The 11995-nt window shown below is 43.6% G+C and overlaps 1 protein-coding gene across 5 annotated transcripts in view; it reads right to left on the bottom strand.

Moving 5' to 3' along the window:
* The window catches only part of NADK (NAD kinase), an 88893-nt gene continuing 76898 nt past the window's right edge, over positions 1 to 11995 (bottom strand). For all 5 annotated transcript variants that reach the window (XM_083163351.1, XM_083163350.1, XM_083163353.1 and 2 more), the window contains 4 exons: positions 8494 to 8593; positions 6785 to 6942; positions 4847 to 4929; positions 1 to 3597 (listed from right to left, as the gene is read on the bottom strand). In XM_083163351.1, the coding sequence (XP_083019477.1) occupies positions 3447 to 3597; positions 4847 to 4929; positions 6785 to 6942; positions 8494 to 8593 (492 nt within the window). In that variant the 3' untranslated portion in view covers positions 1 to 3446. The remainder of the gene's footprint in view (positions 3598 to 4846; positions 4930 to 6784; positions 6943 to 8493; positions 8594 to 11995) is intronic.

Here is an 11995-nt window from a genome sequence, read left to right as displayed (position 1 = left end):
TGTCTGTAGAAATTTCTGCAAATTTTATGCAAGTAAGCAAAATATGAAATTGCACAGTACAATAGGGTTTTGTATACAAAGTAAACAGTTCAGTTGCTGGATATGTATTGTAACTAGAATAAATAAATCAGAAAAATGAATGCATTACGGGAACGCCGAACACTCCTGCACAGAACTGCTTGTGTGTGTTTCGGTTTCTAATGTAAATAATAGAATATCACAGGTGACGCCAAGTCATTTAAGGTAATGTAAAATTTGGCAACATGACAGTTGTCAGGAAGGAATATATCACACATACAGACTAATCAGACTATATACAGGATGACTAATATTCATTCTCACGCACACTTCATTCTCAAAGTCCTTCATTGTAAAAACACCAACATTTACACAGTCGTTAAAAGTACAGTTTATGTTCATATTAGTGATCAAAGGGATGCTATCATGTTATACAAATCGGGGGTTATTCAATTGTTTTGCGGGTGCCCAAATGTAATGGGTGTCCACCGGAGCTATTCAATTGCCTCCCCCACCCATTAGGCAAGCATGCGTCGTGTGTGTGCTCATTAGTAACGGTTTTAATTGCGCAAAGTGGAAAAAATTCATCTAGTGCTGATTAGGAAGCACAAACCTCCGGCTGAGCACCAAAACAATGGTAATTTCACACATTTCATCTCGCACCTCAGGAGTCTGAGAACTGAAGTGTTTCCTCCCGGTTACAGGCAGCCCGAACAGACTAATGATTGAATTGATCTATTGGGCACCATCTAGTGGCAGCCAGGAGAACAACAACTTATTTTTACACTTGAAAATACAAAATAATTTTGTATTTAGAAGGGGATACTGGTGTGAGGCACTCAAGAGCCTCACACCACGACAATCCACATGATATTAGCAGTAAGAATCATTGCTTTTACCCACTGTATTTACGTGCAAAAATAAGCATTATTTTACTTACTGTAATTTCTGAAAGTGTAATATCAGCTAAATCGCCAACAAGATCTGGCACTGAATTGAATTAACCATAAATCTAGGTTTTACGCAACTCTGTGCACAGGCCCACATAGTCTCCAAGACATAAGCAGTCTCACCTGCTTATGTCGAATGCTCAATTAGGCTGCTCAATAGTCTCAATAACAGATCCAACCACCACTTAATAGTACATCTGTCCAGTCATCGAAGGAAAAGCAAGACATTAGGAGTAGGTAGAAATGCTTTAAGGAGTACTTATACAGTAACCCTTATAGTATAGCCACAGCTTGTTTCCTGTCTATAAAACAAAACATTTCAACAAAACTTGAAACGTTTTTAACTAAACAAAACTTTTTTTGAACTTAGCGAAATAAAAATGAGAACGCTCGGTTATGCTTACAAATAAAATAGACACAACGTTTATAAATGTAACCCTTTAAAAGTCAACACTTACAACTATGCAACATATATCGGTCTGTAACTGGTTGCCAAATTATTACAGAAAAGAATAAAGTGCTTAGATTATTTCAGGTGAAGAAAACATTGCTGTCTGCCAGGAGATCCCTACAAATGTGTCTCTTCAACGTCCTACGTTTGGAAGTAATCTTTCATTGAGCTTATAATCAATATTAGAAAAATATCAAATATTTGAAAACTGAACCGTGGGTATTTAAATGAAGTGTCCCAAATTCAGGCAGCTTGCAGACCTGTACATGCCCTCTTGCAACGCTTAGTAAATATATTGCATTATCGTTCTGCTAGCCATATCTTTAGATCAGCAAAGTTGTTTCAGTTACAACACCCAGCGCCTACACCCTGGATACAATAGTTCGCAATGCAAAAAGTCTGTGTGATGTGCAAGAGGAAATTAGACATTTGCTCGGTGATGGAATTCACTTAGAAGACAAAACAAAGATAGCTGCAAGAACAAGTCACCAGCATATACTGTAGCTGACCTACCACCTAAGGAGAGGGTAGATTATTATATAAACTCAGCCCTCCAAAAGGGTCCATAGCTAAGGCCCCCATACATTAGGACGACTTCTCCACTTGGAGAAGTCGCCGGCAAGTCCCCTTGAGCCGCCTGGGATTCATCAACGCAATCGCAGGAAAAGAGCCCAAATTGCCCCAGTGTATGGGGGCCTTTAGTCTCACAAGTAGCGGCGCTACTTGGAAGGGGATGGGAAGACCAATAAAAAGCTACAATAGCACACATTGCAGGCTCCCATTGGTGTTCCTGCTGACACACCCACATCATTCTTCGTTACCAATTTTGGTGACAGTGTGGCTTTAAATTACCCGCAGTAGAAAACACATTAAATATGGGTGCCATATAAAAAGGATAATTACATAAAATGCAATTAGCAAGACAGGAAGTGCTGTGCAGGAGTGATCATTGTCACAAGCCAGCATGCTCCGTTGCATGGAGCTGGTATGAGTTTCTGCTCCAGCACACTGTACAGGTGGAGTCTGATAACTCACAAAGCATGGCAGTCTTTCTGGCATTTCTGATAAGGTAACAGCTGTTACTGTTTTTCCAGCACCAACGGAGCAGATCTAATGATTTTGTATGAATAAGGTGAACCGAAATGAAGGAGACATTTTCTTTAGCGGCGTTGCATCTAATCTCAGTGGGTTAATGTGTTTGCCGATATATGGCGTGGCGTGTTTCCTAGTTGCGCATGTGTAGTGAACGGCTTCCCCTCAGTTTCTTCATCTCTGGAAAGTTGTTTTGCGCGTTCGGATACCTGATGGATTCCTCCAGATCAGCGCAAAGAACGGTCATCCACTTTCTTTGCGCAGTAGGCGAGCGTGCTTCAGTAATTTATCGGGGGATGAAGGCTGTGTACGGAGAGCACAACGCCGCTACAGCAAGAGTCTCCGTTTCATTAGGGCACACCTTATATTAGTCTTCAGTAACAGACATGACAAGGACCTGGGTGGCACAAGAGGAGCAGGGGGGGGGGGGGTATAAGGAATGAGCATACGTCATGCCAGGCATTTTCATCAAATGTACAATATGTAAATCACAGATTTCACAAAATAATCTCTGGGTGTATTCTATACTAATATTATAGTATTTATCATGTACGGGGCAATTTATTATAAAATGTAAACAACTCTTTATAACCATTTTGCTGTCAGTATCGGCTCACATTGTACGGTGATAAAGAACAATGCAATGCAGGCCTTACTAGCAGCAAGCAGATTTTTTTTTTCTTTTGTTACGTTTCATTCATAAGAAACACAAATAGAAACTTCTGTCTTAAAATCTTAAGAGATCAGTATAGTTTGATAAATAGGAAGCTGGTTGCCGGTGGAAGAGTACGTTGCAGCTGGTACAGTCGCTCGCGAAAAGCATGTCCGTCTGTTTTGGTCTATTGTCCAGCACACGCATTTAAAGGAAAAATAGACTTGACGTATATGGAAACAGTTACGGCCTAAGCACTCAAGTCTCTGATACATGGTCACTGCTAGTACTCCTCTTCTTCATCTTCTGTGAAATGGTTTTGTTTCTTGCGGACGTTCCAATGTAAACACTCAGCCAGGCTGTCAAACCAGTCATTAATTGGGTCCCGGAAACAGATGGAAGGGACGGGGTAACAAGAGGTAGTGATGCTAATACTGCAAAGACAAGATTGGTCACATCATCATCATAAAAAAGGGCTGGGAAGGGATACATTCTGGGTGATACTGGTTCACTTGCAAAAGCAAATCTCTCTTTAATGGACAAAACCACGTGCAATGCAGGGGGGCAGATGTAACAGGTGCAAGTGAACCAGAATCAGAATTAGTAATCATGAGTGGACAAGGTCCCTGCCTCCCTCACATTCAATAAATGCATCACTGTGATCTATTGTCAGCAGGTTAAACTACAGTATCTGTGCGCACTAAATGCTAGGGGCATTATGCAGGAGGTGAGGACTCGCTGCAGTGGTATACTCTGGTCCAGAACTGACCGATGGAAATAGCGCAGGTCTGTTTTACTCCAGTGATCATTGCTGATCTGAAACATAGTTTGGTACAGACATTAATGATTGGTGAGCCCCTATCTACTTCATATGTGCAATAAGAAAGAAGCTGTACGGTATCACAATTATTTGTGCAACTTTGACGTAATCAAGCCCCACGTGGAATATGTTGTAAATCAATTGATTAATTAATACCATAACCAATACTAAATGTATGCGGAGCAAAGCAGGTGTGTATTACAGGGGCTATACGCATGCCTGGCAGTTAATGGGAAGATAAATCTGTAAAGGTCCATACACACAGGCCCTTATTCAGATCTGATCGCAGTACAAATTTGTTCTCAAAATGGGCAAAACCATGTGCTCTGCAGGTGGGGCAGATGTAACATGTGCAGAGAGAGTTAAATTTGGGTGGGGTGTGTTGAAACTGAAATCTAAATTGCAGTGTAAAAATAATGCAGCCAGTATTTAGCCTGCACAGAAACAAAATAACTCACCCATATCTAACTCTCTATATGTGTTACATCTGCCCCACCTGCAATGCACATGTTTTTTCCCATTTTGAGAACAAGTTTGTACTGCGATCAGATCTGAATAAGGGCCAATGGGCGATTTTCCTGGGGGTGGACGACTTACCAGAGCAGGACGCTATGGAAAGCCACCCACCCTATCACTCATCTGCTCCGGCGATGATGTGGGAGTGTGCGTCACCACTCGTCGCTGGGCCGTACACACTGAGTGGCTTTTGGGCTGAAAGCAGCTCAAACTACAAAACTGAGCGGCTTTCAGCTCAAAATCACCCAGTGTGTATGGGCCTTAACTATTAGTATATGAGATGCTCAAACTATTTATTGTAGTTGTAATGCCTGTAAAGTCCACTGCGATCTCTGCCAGACCCTCACCTGTCTCCATGGCAAATTTCCTGCCTTTTTCTCCCATCAAACGAAACCCACGCAGTGTTACGTGCATCAGGAGACAGCATGATCTGAAAGAACAGCATATGCATAGGAGCTTGTTAGACAAATATATATATATATATATGTATTATTATTATTAATAACAGTTTCTTATATAGCGCACACATATTCCGCAGCGCTTTACAGAGTATAGTTGAACATTCACATCAGTCCCTGCCCCAGTGGAGCTTACAATCTATATTCCCTACCACATGCACACACACAGACATTCTAGGGTTAATTTTGTTGGGAGCCAATTAACCTACCAGTATATTTTTGGATTGCGGGAGAAAACCCGAGTACCCAGAGGAAACCCACGCAAGTATGGGGAGAATATACAAACTCTGCACAGTTAGAGCCATGGTAGGAATCGAACCCATGACCTTAACACTGTGAGGCAGTAATTAATGCTAACCATTATACCACCTGTACTGCCCATATATATATATACATACATATTATTAATGTACAGTGCGGGATTGACTTTACATTGGTGTTAGGTATGAAAGTATATATGTACACATCAGAATAGGAATACATTTTTGGGTACTTGTTTCCTAGCACGGAGCCCATCGCATCGTATACCATAACACTAAAAAGGTATACAATGGTATGTGACGCGATGTTGTACAATAAAATATCGCATCGCATCATATGCCATACAATGGCATACGATGTCATCGTATACGATTTTTGATTGTACAACTACCCTGATGGGTACTTACAATGTGAAATGGCCCCCCATATTCAACACCACCCCCAGGATCAACGCCAACCCAAAGCGTGGCGAGCACAGCGAGCCCGCGTGGGGCGGCGGTACGTGTCCTCCGGCCTTTTCATACCCCCACTATCCACGTCGGCCTGGAGTTGATTTTAGATAGTGTGGCGAGCGCAGCGTGCCCCGCGAGGGGACGTGGAATACAAGCCCGAAGCGTGGCGAGGGGACGCGCAATACATGTAAAGTAATCCGTGTGTGCTCGACACGCTTCGGGCTCGATGAGATATCGGTTCTGATGGAACCTATAATAATGCCAGTTAATGGCCTATACCATTAAATTACATATAATGTAATTTATTTTGGCCCCCACTATCCACGTGATCCCGAAGCAAGGTGAGCGCAGCGAGGGGCATTAGTACGTGTCCGACCGACCTTTTTCATACCCCCACTATCCACGTCGGCGTGGAGTTGATCTTATATAGTGTGGTGAGCGCACCGAGCCCCGCGAGGGGATGCCTAATACATGTAAAGTAATACGTGTGTGCTCGCCACGCTTCGGGATCACACCGATACAGGCTTTAAAAAATGACATTATATGTCATTTAATGGTATAGTACATTAAATGCCATTATAAGCGTCAAAATTGCATCGCAGGCCATACCATAACGGCATGCGATGCAATATTACTATGTTTGCGTAAGTAGTAAAATCGGGTGCCGAGCTAATACACAAGTACTTGTTTTATATATATATATATATATATATATATATATATATTAGTGGACAATGGAATTAATGTTGCAGTGGGGCCATAAGCCACTGTACACCACAGTATTAGTATTATGTTATATTTCACAGCAGAGTTCTTATATAAGCAAATATTCTTATAATTTAAGAATTCCAACAAAAAAAGGGCTGGCTTTAGTTCACATATGTACATCGGGTGAAGAAAAAAAAACATGTGTATTTTCACAATAATTCTATATATTCAAGGAAATAACAGGAACGATTAAGCTGCCATAGGACTGAAACAGGCTTAAACCACAGTCCACAATTATAAACCGAATCGCTTATATCTGCGTCACTCAGTGAGGTTCTCCTGTTAGAAGGTCCACAAGCAGCTATTTATTACTATATTGAAAACACGCCAAGAGGGTCACAGTCACCTTTAGCTCCACCCCAGCAGGAACCACGATTGGTCGGAAGGACAGAGAGTGGGGGCAGATGGGGGTGATCATAATGGCTGGTACATTGGGATGAATCATGGAAGCTCCAGCTGCAGCTGCATACGCGGTGCTGCCCGTTGGCGTGGATACAATGACTCCTGTGGGAGAAGAAATCATTTCATATAAATTAGGCAGAGTTCATCCTCATCCAACAGTGCATACTCTCCTCATAGGGTCAGAGAGACATTAAATACCACATTTAGGGGTCAACTGAGCTGGGAGCAAAGCAAAAGAGAGCAAGTGACCATGCACCTTGGCAAAACCAAATGGCACTACAAGTAGGGTGGGGGGGCAGATGTAAGATGTGCAGAGAGGGGCGTGGCCAGACTAAAATATAAATAGTGTTAAACTAAAGCTGTCCATCCTTTGAAGACTACATGCACAAGTAGCCAGTATTTACCCTGCATGTAAAAACCAAATACTTTTAATTTCACACCTTGCATTGCAACATGGTTGGTTTCACACACAAAGTGATTTGCACCAGTCTCTTATAGTTTAGGACAACTCTGTTACTATAAACCAGGGGTGGACGTAACGGTCCTCTAGATCTACCAACGGTCCATGTTTTCCAAATTACCTAGCTGGTGCACAGCTGTAGTCAGTACTAACAGTGGCAGTGGCATAACTATAGTGCCACAGACCTCGCGGTGGCTGGGGGAGCCAGCACGTCAGGGTCTGCAGGGAGCACATATCACTCACCCTGCTCTTCCTGTAATGTGCATGCTGGAAGCTACATAGGGCTAGGCTGGAGGAGCGTGTGCTGCTGATCTGACACCAAGCTCCTCCAGTTCCCGGAGCCATCCACCAAGCATGTCCAGCATCACAGTAGGCTCTGTATACAGAGTGTCTTCTTTAGTTCAATGTCTTCTTTTCTCTTTCGCCTCTCCTTATCTGCTGCACCCATCTTCTATACATGTTCCCCTCTGCTGCGCATTGTCTTTTTCACACCTCCATACACCACACTACTCTCCTGATTACTCTCTCCTTACATCCTCAGCTTTTACCCTCTCTTTCTCTCTATCCCGACACCTTCTCTCTCACCCCCTTCTCTCTCTTCCCTCTATTCCCTCTCACCTGATGATTGCTGATGTCCGTGTTATTCCCAGAGGTGGTCTAAATAAACAGTAAATAGATTGACCCCAAAAAGGCCGACATGCACAAGGGCTAACACGTGAAGAGATCAGCAGGAGTTTTTTGTTTTTTTGTGTCAATGAGCACACTGGACACCCAATTAGTGCTCGGCACACTTTACCGTCCACACGGATGGTGAAGTGTGAAAAGAGTACAAAACAATTGTGAAAAATGCATGTCGACCTTTTCAGAAGTGGACAATTGCTGGTGTCGCCCTTTTCATATGTGGACCATTGCCGTTTTCGACCTTTTGACCAAGCCAATCAGATTTATGGTAACCTATTGACCTAGAAAATTTCTGTCCACCATCCAGATACAATTCCCAATGTAATGTATTGCAGTGTGGTGAGGAACACCCATTACATAAAACTGTGCCGTGCATCCGATGATACATTTTGGTTATCCTATTAGAAATTTAGTTTTTGTTTCTCGTTAAAGCTAAAAAATACAATCTAGTTTTGTAGGGAGGGCAAAAAGAAATTCAAATCAAATCTAGACAATCTCTGCATGGTATTTACCATCTCCTTGAACTGTAGTGATAAGGTGCCCATCTAGGAAGACGTCCAAGTTGGATAGATAAGAAGAAGGTCCTCTGTCCACTACTACTTCATTTAGAACCTAGGATGCATACATTACATATAAGAAACTTAATAATAAATTACATATTGTACATTGGTATTGTACATTGGTATATAACAGAGTAATAATATTCCCTTATATAAATTGTCTTACTTGCAAAAAACTATCCCAGTTTCTAGACCACCCAGCAGGATCATTGTCATTGTCACCAACGGTCACATTTTCGTAAATTGCAGTGAATGTTTTGCGGCATAACTCCAAATTGAAGCAACCAATTACAAAGCAAATAGGTTTCTACAAATCTAAAGATCAAGGGGGATATTCAATCGCCGTCGAGCATCTCCCGCGGGGGAGATGCTCGACGGGCCCTATTCAATGCTGTCTTCCCCGACAGCATTGAACAGGGTTTCCTGGCAGAACGAGCCCGACATCTCTAGCTGTCGGGGTCGTTCTGCCGAGAACAGCCGGGAAGTGACGAGCTGCCGGCTGCATCTCGTCACTTCCCGGCCGCAACTCGCGGCCACGCCCCCTTCTCGTCCCGCTGCAGGCGGGACATTGAATCCCGCCTGAATGTTCTCGGTCGAGCTGACCGAGAACGGGACTGGGTCGCGGCAGGTGAGCAAGCTCGTCTGCCGTGACCCGAAGATTGAATAACCCCCCAAGTCCCTTAGTTTGGTACCCTGCTAACATATATACACTGAAGTTGAAGTACCTGACGTACAGATGGAGCACCTCTCAGCCAGCGCCGGGGCTCGCCAGTATGCCCCCGCTTGCGATCGCCGGCAAAGAGGAGCACCACCTGACTGGGACACGTGTCCCAGTTTTCGGACGGTGGGGGGACGTGAACCCTGCCCGTCTCCACTTCAGGGAGACGGGCAGGGTTAGGGGGGGTGTAGGGAGGTGGTGGGGACCAGCGGATAGCGACGGGGAGGTGGTAGGAACCGACGGTGAGCTCCGTCGGAATGGGGCATGCGAGGGGACTGGCGATCTGACCGCCAGACCCCCGCTGAATGAGCCCGGCTCCATCTATTAGTCCAGGTATAAATTTTCCAGTTATTAAGTTATCCTAATTGGATGTAACGGTCAACATATTAAAAACGATTACTAGCTCTTCCATCACACCCATGAGGTGGCTGTCCACAGTTTGGTTTTTGGGGTATCACCAGTAGGCCGGAGTCACAGCTTTTCTCGCTCTGCTCAGTTTTATTACCAATATTCCATTGCAAGATGGTTTTCCTTCTGTTATCAATGTTGCTAATCCAAGGTTTTTGGGCGAACACCACCTCCATTTCTAACAGTTATTTCAGTTAATTGATTTATGGTTATTTCAGGTGTTTGAATTATAGTCATATCTGCCCATTATTACAGTTCATTAATGTTTTCATCCAAATCCATTCAGCTGAAGGCCCAGAACAGGTTCCCTGTGTCAAAGTTCTGTCCAGCATACACCAATTTATATATTTACAGTTTCTTATATAGCGCAGCGTATTCTGGTATTCCGTTGCGCTTTACAATAGAAAAACAGCGATAAAACAAACTGGGTAGTAACAACCCGACATAGAGGTAGGAGGGCCCTGCTCACAAGCCAACAACCTATAGGGATAATAGGAGGGATACATAAGGATAGGATTCCATAGCATGGCAGTCCCACCAGATTACAGGACAGTCCTGATGGGATGCAGAAACCATCTCATATAGAGGTAGGAGGGCCCTGCTCACAGGGTTACAGTCTATAGGGATAATAGGAGGGATACATAAGGATAGGATTCCATAGCATGGCAGTCCCACCAGATTACAGCACAGTCCTGATGGGATACAGAAACCATCTCATATAGAGGTAGGAGGGCCCTGCTCACAGGCTTACACTCTATAGGGATAATAGGAGGGATACATAAGGATAGGATTCCATAGCATGACAGTCCCACCAGATTACAGGACAGTCCTGATGGGATGCAGAAACCATCTCATATAGAGGTAGGAGGGCCCTGCTTACAGTCTATAGGGATAATAGGAGGGATACATAAAGATAGGATTCCATAGCATGGCAGTCCCACCAGATTACAGCACAGTCCTGATGGGATGCAGAAACCATCTCATATAGAGGTAGGAGGGCCCTGCTCACAGGCTTACAGTCTATAGGGATAATAGGAGGGATACATAAGGATAGGATTCCATAGCATGGCAGTCCCACCAGATTACAGGACAGTCCTGATGGGATGCAAATAGATATAAATGCTGCTGGAGGTTATGTTGGGGTTCTGGAATATGACAAGCTGCCTGAAGAGGCGAGTTTATAGGCTTCAAAGTGTGGAAGATAGAGGAGTGAAGCAAGTCCTGCAATTGTGAATGGGATCTAGTAATGACGAGAGACGCAGATCTCGTGCAGAGCGGAGAGGTTTGGTGGGGATATAAGTCGGTGTAGTCATGTTAATGGCCTTGTATGTGAGTAGAAGTATTTTAAATTGAAAATGAAAAAATACAGGCAACCAATGTAGGGACTGACAGAGCGGATCAGCAGATGATGAACGTCTAGCCAGGGAAATCAGCCTAGAAGCTGCATTGAAAATGGATTGTAGTGGTGAGAGTCTTTCCTTAGGAAGACCGGTAAGGAGAACATTGCAATAATCAATGCGTAAGATAATTGGTACATAGATTAGAGTTTTTGCAGTGGCTTGTGTAAGGTACGGACAAATTTTGGATAGGTGTTTTAGATGCTTGTAACATGATTTAGAAACAGATTGAATGTGAGGAATAAAGGACAGTTCAGAGTCAAGGATGACCCCTAGGCAGCGAGCTGGTGGAGTAGGATTAATCATTGTGTGCTCAACAGTGATAGAGATATCAGGTTGGTAACTACTCTCTGCTGGTGGGAATAGGATTAATTCGGATTTGGAAATGTTTAGTTTGAGGTGGCGAGATGACATCCAAGATAATATGGCGAAAAGGTGTTCAGAGACACGGGGCAATACAGTCAATTCAGGGGAGGGTAGATAGATTTACGTATCATCATACAGAAGACCGAAAGAGCTGATTCGTTTGCCAAGAGAGGAGGTATAGATTGAGAAAAGCAGAGAACCTAAGACTGAGCCTTGCGGAACTCCAACTGAAAGAGGTAGTGAAGAGAAGCGAACACTGAAAGATTAGATAGGTAGGAAGAGAACCACGAAAGGGCTGTGTTCTGAAGACCTAGGGACTGTAGTGTTTATATGAGAAGAGAGTGGTCAACCGTGTTGAAGGCAGCTGAGAGATCTAGAAGAATAAGAAGTGAGAAATGGCCTTTAGAGTTAGCAGAGGCCAGATCAGTGCTGTCTCTGGAGTGTTCAGAGCAAAAGCCTGACTGAATGGGTCCAATAAGTTGGAGTCGATAAGAAAGTGTCCAATAGCAAGTCTGGCCAGTACCCCAACACACCAGTTTATCTTCAGGGATGCAATGGTTTATAC

Source organism: Crinia signifera, chromosome 19, assembly GCF_055691185.1.
Source record: "Crinia signifera chromosome 19, ASM5569118v1, whole genome shotgun sequence".
Lineage (NCBI taxonomy): Eukaryota > Metazoa > Chordata > Amphibia > Anura > Myobatrachidae > Crinia > Crinia signifera.
The sequence above is the reverse complement of the archived record's forward strand: the minus strand, read 5'-3'. Positions and strand labels throughout refer to the sequence as shown.